The sequence below is a fragment of the Psammomys obesus genome, unplaced genomic scaffold (genome assembly GCF_907164565.1).
Source record: "Psammomys obesus unplaced genomic scaffold, mPsaObe1.curated_primary_1811, whole genome shotgun sequence".
In the NCBI taxonomy this organism is placed as follows: domain Eukaryota; kingdom Metazoa; phylum Chordata; class Mammalia; order Rodentia; family Muridae; genus Psammomys; species Psammomys obesus.
This window is the reverse complement of record NW_026596415.1, coordinates 3,701,123-3,717,574: the sequence shown is the minus strand read 5'-3', so window position 1 is coordinate 3,717,574 and position 16,452 is coordinate 3,701,123. Positions and strand designations below refer to the sequence as shown.

The following is a 16,452-nucleotide window of genomic DNA, read 5'->3' as shown; positions in this document are numbered from 1 at the left end:
TGTGTGTGTGTGTGTGTGTGTGTGTGTGTGTGTGTGTGTGTGTGTGTATGTAAACCAGAGGCCAACATCAGATGTCTTCTTCCATTGCTCTCCACTTTGTTCTTTGAGGCAGAGCCTCTCACTGAAGCTGGTGATTAGGCTAGACCAGCTAGCCATTAAGCACGCTGTCTCACTACACCAGCACTGGGTTTACAAAGCTGGTTTTTAAAAGGCAGGACTCATTGGCGCCACCAGAAGTTAGACCAATGGCTACCTTAGTTCAGAATGGGTACTGACTAGAAGAAAAGGTGGAGGGTTCTCGGGGGTGCCTGTAACAGGTCAGGTTCTAGCCTCACTGGTGCAGAGTTGGAAACACATATCCAGATGTACACATGGGGCTTTTCGACTTTTCTATGTGGGGATTACACTTAAGACAAACACATTTTCATCATCAGAGAGGCCTAGTTAGTAGGTGTCCACAAGGGACTCATGAGCCCCTGAAGCTCCAGTTTTTCCAGGAGCCTATTCTGGCTGGCGTCTGGGTCACTGGCTGGGGGACAGAGTAGTCAGAGCACACCAGATTCACTACCTTTTCCTGGAGGGCCTTCATCTTTCTGGATCTTTTGTTTGCACACTCAGCGCTGTCCAGGCCTGGCTCTGGCCCTGAAGGATTCTCTGGCTTGGACTCTCTCTTCTCTTCCTGCCTCCAGAAGGACTTAGGGCCCAGCAGACGGAGGATGATGTCTTCAGCATTTTTCAGCTGGACTTCCAGCTGCAGAGAGAAGCCAGAGGCTCATGAATGAGCAAGCCAGTCACACCGATGACCAAGAGCTGTAAGATTGGAAACAGGGACCCGGGAGGCACGCCTGGAGCACTCAAGCCTCCCTGGGACCACCTGAGCACAGGAAACAGGGCACAACCTTGAAAATTTCCCTATAGATTCTTTGGGGTTTAGTTCAAACACCACCACCTCTGGGCAACCTTCTTCTTCTCAGGCCACACACATCACAACTCCACCTGGGTTCCCAGCACACAGCAACAAGTCCACACTAAGGCCTGTTGTGGGAATCTCCTTGAGTATAGGGACTCATGAATTACCATGAGCCATCTAACTAGCCCAGATGATTCTCAAAAGCTGGTGGGTGAACCAATAAATCCTTCCTCTCTCCGTCCTTCCTCCCATAGGCACATCCCTCATCCCCCTCTCCTCCTCCTGTACACTTATAGGCCGCCCACCCACCTCTCCATCTTCTCTCCTTCCACCCAGACATCTGGCTTCCCTTCTCTACACCTCTTCTCCCTTCCCTCCTGCCATCCAGGTGTCTTTGATGGAGTTTAGAGGAAAATCACAAGGGCCAGCTGGCAGTGTCTGGGTGGCAGGCCTTGGCCCCCACCAACCAGAAAGGGCTAGGAGAGCACAGAGCACGACACCTACAGTCACCAGGGCCTTGGGACCAAATGTCAGGACTTCACAACAGCCCATAGGACACCAGCCTCAGAGATCTTCCCTCTCCCCTGTCACTCCTGGCATGCACTAGGGTCCCAGCCCCAGCACCAAGCCAGGGAGAGGAAGGAGGAAGGGCAGGAGAGAGGAAGGGAAGGAGGGAGGGAGGGAGGGAGGAAAGAGGGAGGGAAAGGGAGTGAGGGAGGGGGAGGGAGGGAGAGAGGGAGCAGGGAGGGAGGGGGAGGAAGGGGAGAGGGAGGGAGGAAAAATAAGTTAGGTGTCCATCTTCCACTGTTGCCCCTCAGCCCGTTCACTCCTCATGGTGACAGGCAAGTAGTCTATCACATCACACCACTCCCCATCAACATGCTCCCACTCTGTGCCTCCCCTCGCCCCCTTCCTTCACTCTGTTCCTTGTGAAGACCTCACCTTTCCTCTTCTGGGACCATTGCACTTACTAGCAGCCTGCTTAGCAGGCACCCTCTGACCTCAGCTCTGCACAGGTCAACTTGACTGAATTTAGAATCACCATCCATCAAAACACACCTCTGGGCCCAGCTATAAGGGTGTCTCCAACGAGGCTAAAATGAGAAAAGAAGACCCACACTAAACTTACTCCTACAGGCAGGAGTCCTGGACTGAATGAAAAGGAAAGTCAGAGCCAGCAACACAGTTCAGCAGATAAAGGTGCTCGCAGCCCACGCTGATGACGTGAGTTCTATCCCTCAAACCACATGGTGGAAGGAGAGACTTGACTCCTGCCTTCCTCATGCACACCATGGTACCCACATGCTCTGCCTTGACAGTAAATAAATATTTTAAACCAAAACTAGTGAGCAAGCTGTGCAGCAGTGCGTGTGTGCATGATCTGCTTCCCACTGTGGCGGCGATGTGACCGACCACCTCTCACCCCGCTGCCCCATGACGTCCCGCCATAACGAACTACACCATCAAACCGAGCCCAAATACATTCCCCTTCCCTCAGCTGATTTTTTCCTGTTTGTCACAGCAACAAAAAGTTTAACAAAATGTCTGTCATTCAGGGCTCAGCTAAACTGTCATGTTCCCAAACAAACAGTTTAAAGTTGTCACATTAAGCTGTCTTCCTCTGTTGTAAGACACTACTCAGAACGACATTGCTGCCATCTTTGTGAGGTCAGCCGTGTCTGCTCACAATCTCTGCTGGGCTTGTGGACTGTTGATCCCTCAGGGAAGAAAGGGGTGAGGAGAGTCATCATTCCTCCCTGTCAGTTCTATGCAATTCAGTCCCAATTGCATGTGGCTTCTTGGCCTGAGAGTGGGCCTAGGTACACAGGATTACAAAAAATAAATAAATAAATAAAAGCTAGGGAAGGGCCCCATCTTTGCAGTTATGGAGGAGCCATCATCCACACCAGGTGCAGATCTTCCAGCAAGGCTGCTCTGTAAGTAAGCGTAATGAATTCGTTGGTTCCTCAGGGTGAACTTCAACTTTGGTTTGTCACTAGGACTTTAGATGGAGGAAAGAGAAGTTGCTTAGTACTCCCCACACCCAGAGAGAAAATTCCCACAACAGCTTCTGAGACTGAAAAGTACCAGGAGAGCAGGGACCATGTCTTAGTTGTTCACCGCTAAACACAGTACTTGCCACATTGTCAGCTAGAGAGGGATATTTCTGCAGCGGACAGTAGGTAGATAGATGGATAACTGTAGGTGGATGGGTGGAGAGATAGAATGTGGGTGGATGAATGGATGGAGACAGATGAAAGGTGGGAATATGAATTGATGAGTGACATAGATAGATGGATAGATAGATAGATAGATAGATAGATAGATAGATAGATAGACAGACAAACATATAGATAGAGGAATGGATAGATAGATTAGAAGGATATATGGATGGATGAGAGAGATAGATAGAAGGATACCTGAGTGAGAAGGATGAATAGATGGATGATGGATAAGAGGGATAATAGGATGGAAAGGTGCTTGGGTAACCATGTGTGGACAGATGTATGGCTGTATCTATGGGCAGGTAGAAAATAGATGAGTCAAAAACGGTAGATGAATATAGAACAATGGAAACAAGAGACAGGCAGACAGACAGATGGACAGATGGGCTCACTCCTTGCCAGGGCTAAGGAGACAACAAGCCCAGCACTCTTACCTCCAGGAGGTTGAAGGCCCAGCCAGCAGCATAGACAGTGAGATTCACTGTGGCAGAACAAGGAAGGAAAGAGTCGGGAGAGAAGAGAAGGGTCCTCTCCAGGTTGGCTCCCAGGTTGCCGGATGCTAAGGGAAAAGAGAAGATCCTTGGAGCTAGAAGGAGAGGTGTCTTGCCCCAGGAGGGGGTTACACAACATCTCATCCACCTGATGAAGGCTGAGGGAGACCCCAGAGCACCCCTCTATGCCCTGTGCTTCCCAAGATGCCCGAGGTGGTTCAGGGACATGAAAAGATTCCTGCCTCTCCTAGCCATTGCTCATGTGGGGCTCTAACTCAGGCCCTATGCCCAGGGTAAGTGCCACCACTGAACTCCAGCTCTCTGCTTTCTGAGATAGGTTCTTCCTAAGTTGCCCAGGCTGGCCCTGAACTTCTTCTGTGTAGCTTAGGCAGGGGAAAGCCCAGTGCTCTTAAAGATTGGACCTCTGAGGTTCCCAGAACTTGCGGCCATACTTGAGCGGAAGGTGACATCACAGTAAGATGAGTGTTTCCAGGTCTCCGTCTGGAACTGCTGAGCGAGGATGTCCTCAGGGAGGGAGTCCCAAAGGTCATGTTTCAAGGGATCATCCGTCCTCAGGAGCTGCAGAATGTGGCTCCTCACAAAAGACCCCACTGGGGCAACAAGGCAGCAAGGGACACATGGTGAGCCACTGGCCAAGGCCCCTGACTCTGCCCCCGCCTGCCATGCCCCCGCCAGGCTGCTGGGGGCCCTGCCTGTTACAGAAGAGGACAGGACCTGGCCTCTGTGTGGAATTCTAATGAGTTTCCCTCAAGGCAAAGGAATGACGTGGAATCCCATGCCTTGAAAGTCAAACCCGAGTCTGAACCCCAGTTCAGTTCCACAAATGCAAGCTGTGTTACCTCAGGATGGTGCTAACCACTTCTCTGTGCTGCTGTGAGGTGGGGACAGCAAGTTTCATTTCAGATCCTCATTCTACCCAGCCCCTCTACAACTTTTCTGTGTGTATGCGGGTGTACACGCGTGTGCATGAATGCAGAGGCTGGAGGACAGCTGAGCTGTTTCTTGGGCACCGTCCACATTGTTTGCTTTTAGACAGGATTCTCACTTTTTTCCTGGAAAACTTGCCAATTCAGCTAGGCTCGCCAGCCAGTAAGCTTGAGGGACACTGAGCTGAGTCCCCCTCCCCGGCACAGGAATTTCGATCGTGTGCGATGTACCCTACTTTTTACATGGGCTCTGGAGATGGAACCTGGGTCCTCATATGTGCAGCAGGCACTCCACTAACTGAGCCCCCCTCTCTGGCCTTACCTCTATTCCTTTTAAGCGCATGTGAGGCACTCTAACTTTCTGAGCCTCAGGTTCCTCATTTCCAGTTCATCTCACTGGGCTGTTGGCAAAGGTCAGTCTAGGCCAGAGCCAGAACCTGACAGTCTGACATCTCAGAGCTGGTGATGTGTGGTCCATGATGGAGCCCTTGCCAGGGTCCAGCAGGGATACACTGGCAGGGTGTGAATCTGTGGGGCAAGCACAGCCTAATGGGAACCCTGACATAGAGCCTAACGTAAGCTCCCAGAAGGCACATCTGGAAGTTTCTCGAACATCTGGCCATGGGACAGAGCTGATTTGCAGGGAAGCCACTCATCTCCCTGGGCAGCACACAGCCTGGCATCTATGGGCTCTGGCTGACTACTTGGAGGATGCTTAGCAGGCTTGTCCCTTCCTTGCCTCAGCCCCAAGCCTGGAACTAGTACTGCATCAGCTGTGACCCTACATCCAGAGAAGGCCATTTGCAACATGGGACTGCTTTGGTTTGGTTGCTTGGTTTGGTTTGGTTTGCCTGGTGGAGGATGGAGCCAAAGGCTTCATCATACATGCAAAGCAAACTCTCTCTCACGGAGCCATATCCCTGGCCCTGCACTACTTCATATGAACATACTGCTTGCACAGGTGGTTTAGGACAACACCAGGTCACTTCAGGCAAGTGTGTAGGCAGGTCCCTTTAGGTTATTGGTGCTAATGGCCCAAGACTGAAAACAGCCTCCAGCCTCTGTGGGGATGGGTAAAACAGATAAGGATACACATGTATATAATTTGTGTGTACTTGTCTCTGTGTTACAAAGATGTTTGTTGATTGGTCAGTTGGTTGTCTGCAGTGACAGGGATGGAACCCAGGGCCTAGCACCTGCCAGGCAACCTCTCTAGCACTGTGTCGAAGTTCTGATGCCAAATGGGAGAGCTGCTCCCAGGGAACACATTCCTAGGCTGGGGGAAGAAGGCCTTTACTGCCCACTCATCTTCCACCCTGCTCTTTCAAACACAGCTGCAGAGAGAACAAAAGATGGGCTGTCCTCTTACACCACTCCCTCACACACCAGCTCATCCCCCCTCAGCATGCTCTGAGAAACATACTGCAGTGTCCCCATTTCATAGACATAGAATCCGAGACTCACAGCAACATGAGGCCCCCTCCTAAGACACACAAGCAAGGAAGAGTTGGGCTAGCATTGGAAGCAGCTGTTAAGAAGCTATGCATTACCTTTTTTATTGTTGTTTGCTTTGTTTTTTTTTTTTTGTTTTGTTTTGTTTTGGTTTGCTTTGTTTTTTTGGTTTTGGTTTTGGGTTTTGGTTTGGGTTTTTTTGGGGGGTTTGTTTGTTTGTTTGTTTGTTTGTTTTGTTTTTGGTTTTTCAAGACAGGGTTTTTCTGTGTAGTTCTGGCTGTCTTGAAACTCTGTAGACCAGGCTGGCCTTGAACTCAGAGACCTGCCTTTGCCTCCTGAGTGCTGGGATTAAAGGTGTGTGCTGCTCCTGCCTGGGGAATTACGTAATATTTTAGATTGTTTTTCCAGTGCAGGATGGAGGACAGGCCTTCCATATGTTAGACAAGTGCTCTGCACTGAGACCCAGTCCTGGCCCAGGCCTCAGCCCCAGCCTCTGGCATATGCCCAGCCTTTGTTCTTTGGAGACAGGGTCAGAGTATGTAGTCCAGGTTGGCCTGGAATTCATGATTCTTCTGCCTCATCAGCGATAGTGCACAAATTGCAGATGGGCACCACCATAGCTGGCCAGCTGTTACTGGCTTCTGTTTTTGTTTAGCCAGCTGAACTTATTTCTCATATTCATACCCCAAGTGCATGACTCACTGATCCCCAAAGGAACCTAGGATTGGGAGCCACAGTCTCTCTGTCTCTGTGGTTCTCTCTCCCTCTCAGCCAGGGTCTCAGCCTCTCAAGCTGGCCCTGGTGTCTCTTCACAGGTGTCTGTGATGTGGTCAGAGTGCACAGACCTTAGTGAGTCTGGAAGAAACTGAGGACCTGAGAGGAGAAGGGGCTCTTCTCAGGGTATCCATGGGTAGGATGGAGCCGCCATGTCGGGGATAGACCGCACTGACTGTCTAGTAAAACTAGAAGCATAGAGGGTGAGGGTACTCCTCACCACACTGTCCCAACCCAGGAGACTCCTGGGACAGCCCAACCCCAACACCCCACGCTGCCTACTCACCCTGGGTGGACCGCTCACTAGCCTGGGTGTGCCGCACCTGGGCAAACACCTCCTCACTGGGGCACCTCATCAGAGCCAGGTAGGCATTGATACGGAGCTCTGTGTCCTCCTCGGGAGCTTGGTACAGGCGAGAGAGCACTGACCTCTGGCTCGGGAAAGACATCGTTCTTCAGTCGCACCCTGCAGTTGATGCTGTGGCCCACCAGCTTCTACAGTGTCTCCTCCACAGAAACTTTCCCAGCACAGTCACCTGTGGTCCTACTGTGGGACAGAGTGGGGCCATGCCTATTCCCCAGCCCTCTTATCCCAGAGCCTGGTAAGTTTTCATGCATACCAATACATAACAGGAGTACATGGATGCAAAACTTTGTTTATAAAATAACATAAATATGAAATATCAATGTCTTAGTGCTTCCAGGCCCAGTCCTAAGTAAGCCACTTTCAGGCTCTATGCTTCTCCATCAACCTCTCCCAGCTTCCCTCATGGCGTAATCATCTGGCCACCCATTCATAGCACTTTCTGAGCACCACTGTGTGCCTGATGGGATAGATGACATCATGAACATGACTGACCCAGCCCCCATCCACCCGACACTCGGGTTCTAGTCCAGTGAAGGTTAATGTGCAAGATATAACACATAAAGAAATATAGGGAAGAAAGACCAGGGATTCTAGGGCTCTGGGAGGTTCGGTGTCAGGTAAAACAGCAATGAAGGTGGCACAGTGAACAGGACTCCGGGGGGGGGCGCCTCCGGTAACTTGCCCACTGCGCTGTGAGAGGTAGTAGGGTCGTTACCCAGGTCTCTGCAGGAGCAGCAGTGCCCTCACCTTCTGAGGCATCTCTCCAGCCCTGCCCTCCTGGCCTTCTAAAGCGTTATTGTTTAGGCTTCTTTCCTTGCATTAGTTTGCACGCAGCATGTGTGTGCAGGAGCCCTTAGAGGCCGGATTCCCCAGAACTGGGGTTACAGGTGCCACCGTGTGGGTAGCAGGGACTAAACCCAGATCCTCTGTGAGAGCGGCACAGCCATTTCTCCAGCAGCTCATTTCCTTTTTTTTTTTTTTTAAGATTTACTTATCGTTTATTATTTACATGTGTTACCACCTTATTTTCTGGGCCAAGGTCTTTCTCTGCACCTGGAGCTCAGCAGTTCAGCTAGACTGGCTGCCCAGCACATCCCACAGAGTCTCCCATTCCTGTCCCCCTCCCCAGGCTAGATTACAGGCAGGTCCACCATGCCCAGCTTTTATGTCCCCATGCCTGTACAATATGCACTTTACTGACAGAACCATCTCCCAGCTATCATCTCTCCCCAGCAGTGCTCTGTAGACAGTTGCAGAGTGAGGCCTGAGGACATCTGAAAAAACAAGTAGTAGATGAGGCTAAACTGTACAAGCAGGTCAGAAACCAGACCACAGAGCTCGGTGGTTTGTGGGTAAGAATCTGCCCTTGACTGTGTGACAGGTGGGAAAACTTCCTACAGAGGCAGCTTGGGCCTTGCAACTTCTCTAGCAAAGATTCCACTCAGCAGTTATAGCCACAAAGTAAGTAGCCACAGATAGTCCATAGCTATCTGTGTGCTAGGAACACTTTATTTATAAGAGCAGATAGCAGCCCGGAAGTAGCCCACAGAGTCTGCTAGTGCTAGTACGTGCAGGCCTGGACCATGTGCCAGTGTCTTTGTTGGTTTTCTTGGTGAATAACAGCTTCCCACACCAAACACAGGCTCTAGAGGACAGAGGCTTACACTGTGTACCTGGTCAGGTTCCCAGCACACACAAGTTGCTCAGTGAATACATAATGATCTTGAAGGAAGCGGGGAACTGACACCTGGGTTAAGTTCAACCACTGCCCAACTGCAGCCAGAGGGGAAAACACAAGAACTCACGTCTGCAGAGCAAGGGATCCTCCGGAAGGCCTGGACAGCCGCCAGCCGGATCTCTGGAGAGTTGCCCCTCAGGGAAGCACAGGTGCTCAGCACAGGGGTGAGAGCCTCGGCTGCCAGCCCTGCATTGCCAATGGCCTTCAGCACAAGCTGAAGCTGAAAAGAAATGGCAGTAGGGTGGGCTATGAGGCCTGGAAGGGTCCCCAGCCCCACCCACCTGTGCAAGGGTGACCTGCCAGGCAATACCTGAACCAAGTGTTGAGACATTGTCCATACTCACCTGACCAGCGTCCACAGGCTCCAGGAAGCTGCAGTTCACACCCGGCGCCTCTCCCAGAATCCTTACAAGAGAGCCAACTCCAGGTAGCAGTTGGCAGCGCCCGTCCAGAGCAGCACAGAGGTTGTGTGCCAGAGCTGAGATGCCAAGGAAGGCACCTGAGCTGGCCCCTGGAGACTGCAGCAGTGGCTAGGGACAGACAACAGGAAGGCTGGTAAGTGACCTCTGAAGGGCCTCAGTCCTCCCCAACCCTGATTCAGCCTGGCACTTCCTAAAGTCACCTCAGCCTGGTCCCTACCTCCCACTGTGGATAAGGGACTCTGCGTGGACTGTTTCTAGAGCAATACCAGGGACCCCTGATATATACTCAGGATAGAGATCTGTGCTCTTAGGCTAAAGGAGGATAGGAACGTTCTTGTTGTGTCTAGGGACATTCGGGGGCATCACAATAGGCATTAGGAGGGCTTAGGTGTAGCTCAGAGGCAGAGCACCTATCTGGTATGGACAAGGTCCTTGATTCAGAGGTCCAGCACCAGGAAAAAAAATCAAACTTAGTCCAAATGTCACTACTGTATTTGGTGGTGTAAGCAGGAAAAGCAGGAGTTCAAAGCCAGCCTAGACCAAATAGCGAGACCCTCTTTCAAAAGATATGAAGCAAAACAATAGCAAGAACAACAACAAAAACTGTAGGAAGTAGGGAGGGTGCTGTTGCTATGGCCTCAGCCCAAGGATCTTGCTAAACAGCCTCTGTTGGGTAGGACAACCCCATGACTGTTACCTGATCCCATCCTACACCAGCAGCACTGAATCTGAGTGACCCTCATCCAAGCTGCCAGCTAGGGTGGGCAATGTGACAGTCCCCAGACAGAAGAGAGGGGAGAATCCTGGCCACGGGGTCGGGCCACCCCACACACAGCAGACCAGCTCCTGCTCTCTTCCATGAGCAAGAAATGAGCCAAAGTTCTCTCTGTACCAAGCAGGTCACAGATGAGCCAGCATCGTGGGCAGAGTGCAGCGCTCCCACTGGGGAAGCTCCCCAGAGACCAGGGATCCCCAAGGGCAGGCAGAGTCCTGTGTACCCAGGGAGACCAAAGATTGCCCTGGAGAGCTGAGAATCCTGGGCTGGGGGCTGGATCAGGAGTGTCATGAAGACAAGCGGTCTGCCAGTGCCATCTGAAGGCATCTCGGCCCTACGGGATACCCATCGTCCTTGGTTTTAATATAATTTCTCTGAATGCAAGCGTGGACCTTTTGATTTTGGGGCTATCTTAATCTAACAGCAACGTGAAAGCTGCCATGTCTAGCAATAGGCTCCCTACTCAATGCACCTGCCAGCACTCATGCCCTGTCCCCAACTTGTGCCCTGCACTTACTGCGCACCAGCCCCTGCCACCAACACCTTCCATCCAATTTCTTATCAGTTCTGCTTTGCTCTCAGCCTGAAGCAGAAGCTTCTGAAAGATGACATGCCCTGCCTCGTGCTTCCCATAGGAGAAGCAGCTCTGCCTTATCTCGAGGGCTGGGCTCATAGGTGCAGCTCTTGCTGCTCCTCAAAGCAGCTCTGGCCTCAGTCCTGAAAAACACAGTAGGTCCTGGGGCCCTGGGTGTAAATGTCAGCCTGAGACCACCCCAGTGCCAACAAAGTCGTCAAACACTGTCCGGCTCTGTTCTGCTGTGGATGCAAGATTCCCCACGGGTCCACATGAGAATGCAAGACACAAAGCATTCACATGGAGCCTACACGTGCACCTCGCTACCACCAGGTGTTTTGGAATCTCAGCGTGTGTGTGTGTGTGTGTGTGTGTGTGTGGCTGTGTGTGGGTGTATATAAAGGTGTATGTGTAGGAATGTATGTATGCCAATGTGCCTCTTCATGTACATACATGCGTGTGTGCATGTGTGCATCTCAGAGGACGTGAATCTTGCTGCATGCATCTCAGCCTGAGCGTTCTATGAAAATGTACAAGCACTAATAGCTTTAAAGCACATTTTTTTTCTCTTTTTCTTCCTGTATTTGTCAAAATAAAAAGAACCTCTATGTTTCTTCAGTGTGGAGAGTAAAATGGGGCTAGATGCAAAAAAGAGGCTGGCGAGATGGTGTGGTGGGCAGACTCACAGGCCTGGCCATCTGAGCTAGATCTCTGGACCCCAGGATAGAAAGAGAGAACTGACTCAAGAGCAGTCCTCTGCCCTCCACACAGGCAACTCACCTACACAATAACAATTAGATAATCTTTTTAAAATTAAAAACATGATCATTATCAAACTAAACTTTAAAAATTAGAGGCCCAGAGAGGCATCAGGCAGCATTTGCTCTTTCCTGAAGAAGAAGGAAAAGCCATTTGTTGTGGCCTTGACCAAGACAAGCAGAGCTGCTACCCTTTTCTCACAGCCTGCCTGTCCCACTCTGTTGCTTTGCCAGTGGTCTCCTGACCCACAGCACAGCCCACCATACAGTCAAGAAGACTCAACAGGCTGATAGAGGCCAAGGTCTGTGCCTCTGCACCCACACCATGCAAAGAACAGATAACCGGGGTTGCTGAGGGAGGAAGAAAAGAGGGAGGGAAGGCAGACAAGGCTATTCTCCACCAGCCAGCCCTGCCCAGCCCTTGGATGGCACTCATAACCAGTGTGTCACCTGCTGGGCAATGGACTATGATTCACTCAGGCTCCAGTCCAGATCGGGATCAAAGTTGGTACCCAAATCTGTGTCCTGGTGAACAGGGTCAACACATAGACTGTGGAACCAACTCCAAGGTCAAGGGTCAGGGTTAAGGGGTTGGGTGAGCTGCTGGGGCTCAGAGGTACTGACACCCTCATTCGTGCTGAGGTCTTCCCAATGCTCCCAGAGACACTGGCTGGCTAGGCCCAGCCACACCTGCTGGCTACTGGTGCCCTTGTATGCTCCCAGCCTAGATCAGTGGGATGGGGATCCCCAAGAGGCATCTCCACCCCTGAGGCAATGAGGGTGTGGATAGAGGTTAGCAGGATGATAGAGCAGGGTTACCCTGGAGGGCTAGCTGCCCTGCCTGGAGACCTGAGTTTTCCCCTCTGTAAGTTTGGGATATGACAGCACTGACCTATTGAGGGAATTGAATGTTCATGGGAATTATTGGCTAGTTTCTCAGAGATTCCCTACTGCAACATTCCCAAACAAGTTTGTTTATAAGAATAACAGCTCTGGTTTTTCTTTTTTTAAATATGAGCATTTGAGTGTGCTAGTTTGTGTATATTCCTCATTTGTGGAGATCAAGTCCTCTGGAACTTGATAGTTGTGAGCCACCCTGAATCTGAGTCCTCCACCAGGACAGCCAGAGTTTCTAGCCACTAAGCTATTTCTCTAGCCTAGTGTTTAACTGTTCCGATTGGGAGCTGAGCCCCTGGAGAATCGCTTTACACACAGCATGTCGCTTCTTACCACAAGCCTAAGTCAAAAGGAGTGGGTCCATCCTTAGTTCCCACACCAAACACCAGTCTCAGAAGGGCTAGGGAGATGGCTCAGAGACCGCCCCACACAAACCCTGGGTGGCAGTGGTGGCCCACCTGCAATTCCAGCACTCGAAAGGAAGAGATGTGGAACCCCTTGAGCAATCTAGACTAGCCCTTGTCGGTGAGTTCTGAGTGGAGGTGCACGCCTTTGATCCGAGCTCTCAGGAGCCAGAGGCAGGCAGATCTCTGTGAGTTTGAGGCCAGCCCAGTCTACAGAGTGACTTCCAGGACAGCCAAGGCTACACAGAGAAACCCTACTCAAAATCCATAATAATAATAATAATAATAATAATAATAATAATAATAATAACAAATCCTGACTCTGTGAACACACATCCCTATACATGCAAACATGCATCCACATGCATATTTGTTTTTAGAAAGGTCCAGAGAGGTTGAATCTCTGGCTCACATTCCACAACGGGCTCACACACCTTTGAAATTCAAGTTCAGATCTCACCGGTATGCTGGCATACAGCTAGTCCCAGCACTTGGGAGGCAGGGGCAGGACAATACATGGTTTGAGGACAGCCTGGGCTCCGTAACAAGTTCCAGGCCAGCCTGGTGCACATACCAAGCTCTGCTTCCACATGTGAAAACCAGATCTGTGATAGTAAATCCTGCCTTGAGTATAGCTCCATCCCTGGGCTGTGAAGGGAAAGCACCATTCTAGGGTGAGAGCAGGTGACCCTCATATGTCCAGCAACCCAGCCAAGGAGGGAGGTGAGGGCTGGGGGACAGGACAGACTCACCAGCAGTGTGTACACCATGGCATCTGTGGGCTTCGGGATGAAGGCCAACAACCACAGCCACGCCTCAGCCTGGTCTGCCTCCACCTCCCCTGCTTCATGAGGTCCACACAGTTCTGAGTACCACAGGCAGGCAGAGCGTCTACCAGTGGATGCCTGAGGAGAGCAGCATGGTGACAATGTTGTGCCCCTGAGCCTTGCTGCAGCCTTTGTTCATAGCGGGGTCCAGCCAAGGCTGGGACCAAAGGAGGGACATGCCTGAGCTCTCCGGAGAAGGAGCCGTGCTGGGCCTGTGTCCCTCTTGCACGGCCAGTGGTTTCCAATTTAAGCATCCGATGTCAGCTCAACACCAAGGAATGCTTGGCCTGAGCGATGTTATTACCGTGTTGTCACAGTGCTGGGAACAGAGGCCACGGCCTCACACACCAGCTGAGTGCTCTACTGCTATACTACTTCCCTGCATAGTTTTGATTTTTCATTTTGAGACAGAATATCACTAAATTGTTTAGGCTGGCCTTGAACTCACTCTGTAGCCAGGCAAGCCTGGGATACATGATCTCGATGCCTCAGCCTCCAGTATAGCTGAGGTTACAAGCCTGGGCAAGGGATTTATTTATTTACTATAAGTACGGAATTTATTTTTCTTGTCTGTTTTATTTTCCCCCTTTGTTTTTAGGACTTAAAAAAAAAAAGAAGTCTCTAGAAAGACACTGAGCTATTCTGTTGTAGAATGGGGGTGGTAGTGTCTGGAGCAGGAGCAGTGACTGGATGGAGGGTTCTCCGTCATAGCCATTGCCCTTGGGTAGATGGGAAGCTCGGGGATGCCAGAGGCAGTAGGGAGAAGGTGGAGACAGAGCTGCCCCCCAGCACTCTCCACATCACTTGCTCTGTAAATGAGTCTCAGTTACACTTGCTGGGCTGCAAGATGAGGATGTGGTGATAAGAGACGACAGATACTCAAGGGAGTGCCAGCTCTCATGCAACAGACAGACCTGAGAAGGGCCTCCCCACCATCCGAACCCCAAGGTCTACGGAGACAGATGGACAAAATCCACAGGAGTTGGGGATGGAGAAGTACAGGCCTCCTGGTTTTCCATCCTAAGGCTGGCATGGTGGCACAGGCCTGTAATCTCAGTACTGAGGAGGAGGCAGGAGGATTGCTGTAAGTTCTAGGCCAGAACAGCAAAACAAACAACTCTGCTATGTAGCTTCAGGAAAGTGTCCTAAATGGTCTGTGCCTTGCTATGCAAATCCAGAGTGGAAATAGCGGCACTTGCTTTGTGGGTAATTTGTGGATTCGGTGAATGAGTATGGACAGCGGCCATAAAAGTCACATATTTCTTATCCTGTTAAGTAGTCATTTTATGAGGTGACTAAGCACAGTCTGGGGTCCCAGAGTGAGGCCCTCAGGGAGACCCCTGAGGTTTGAGGGTCCCTTCATATGTTTTGCTGGCACCAGCTCAGTTGGAGTGAGGATGGGTGGTAGGATCCCAGCCTGTAGCACCCCATTCTAGACACCTGAGACGCCTCCACAGGAGACCCAAGTCACTTGGCAGCGTGCTAATCCCTAAGTTTCTACAGATGCTGCTCCTGGGGGAACAATGGCGTCTTTATCTGCTGGCCTTCATATTCAACCTCAGCCCCACAAAGCTTGCATTCCAGACCCCTCCCTGGCAAGCTGGTGTAATACTATCTGAGGACCCTAGAGAGCACCAAAGCCAATCCACCCCATCAAGGATTCCCCAAAGGCAGCCAGCTGATGCCTCAGCCTCCACCACGAGTAAGGCCCTTACCAATCATCTTGGCATTTCAAAGATGAGTGTTGCCAGACTTCAGTCAGCCCATCCCCAGAAAGGCCTTGGAGCTCAGACACCAGCATCAGGAATATCTCTGTGGTCTGGGGTACAGAGGGGACAGGATGTTACAGGGAACCCCATCATCACCTGGCCCATCCCTGCTTCAAGGCACGATGGCAGCTAGAAGGTGAGGCCACATATCTAACCCATCCGGAACCACAGGGCAGCTGCACATGCTCCATTAGTGGGAACCATCTGGAGTCACACTAGGGTGTGGTAGGGGAAGGCGGTGTGCACCATCATTCCAACATTCAGGAGGCAGAGGCAGAGGCAGAGGACCGCCAAGTTTAAGGCCAGCCTAGATACCGACTGAGACTCTGTGTCACAGAACCAAAAGAAAAAAATGCCATGGGATCTGCAGGTGGGACATGGCACCCACGTGGAGGTCAGGGGGCAGCTTTGTGGAAGTTGTTCTCTCCTTTCGACATTACATGGGTTTCAGGGATTGAATTCAGGCCACAAGGCTTGTATGGGAAGCACCTTTATCCACTGAGCCATTTTGCTGGCCCTTGTTTTTGTGGTGTTTTTTTTTTTTTTTTTTTTTTTTTGGTTTGTTTGTTTGTTGCTGTGGGTTTTTTTGTTTTGTTTTGTTTGTTTGTTTGTTTGTTTGTTTTGTGTGTGTGTGTGTGCCAAGTCTCATGTAGCCTGAGCTGGCCTCAAACTCACTATGCAGCCAAGAATGACCCTGCTCTTCCTGTTTCTGCTTCCTGAGTGCTGGACTATAAACACGCACCACCATGTCCCCTTTATCCAGTGCTGGGAACCAACCCCATAGTTTTGTGCAAGCCAGAAACAAATTAGCTCCATCCTTAGCTCCCTGGAGAATCTCAGCTGGAATTTGTGTTTCACTCAAGCAGTCAGGAACTGCTTCCTCAGTTGTGTGTGAGATTGCTCTCCGCCTGCATCTTCTCCATTGTCTCCTCCTTGTTTGGCACTTCTACTTTTCTACTTGTTGAGACTTGGCTTTCCTTCCCAGGATTTTGTTTTGTTTTGTTTTGTTTTGTTTTTGTCCAGCATCACCACCTAGCTGGGGCGGACACCCACATAAACAGTTGTGCCCATTAGCCTTTTCTTGCTGCACTCATTCAATGGGAATGGTGTGTTTCTTCCTGG

At 50.9% G+C, this 16,452-nt stretch overlaps 1 protein-coding gene across 1 annotated transcript in view; it reads right to left on the bottom strand.

Moving 5' to 3' along the window:
- The window catches only part of LOC129669480 (uncharacterized), a 99,734-nt gene that overhangs the window by 65,373 nt on the left and 17,909 nt on the right, over positions 1–16,452 (bottom strand). Inside the window, 9 exon segments of the mRNA XM_055597758.1 lie at positions 569–751; positions 3,570–3,694; positions 4,079–4,237; positions 7,086–7,230; positions 8,972–9,124; positions 9,249–9,434; positions 13,487–13,575; positions 13,578–13,639; positions 15,277–15,380. Of these exon segments, the coding sequence (XP_055453733.1) occupies positions 569–751; positions 3,570–3,694; positions 4,079–4,237; positions 7,086–7,230; positions 8,972–9,124; positions 9,249–9,434; positions 13,487–13,575; positions 13,578–13,639; positions 15,277–15,380 (1,206 nt within the window).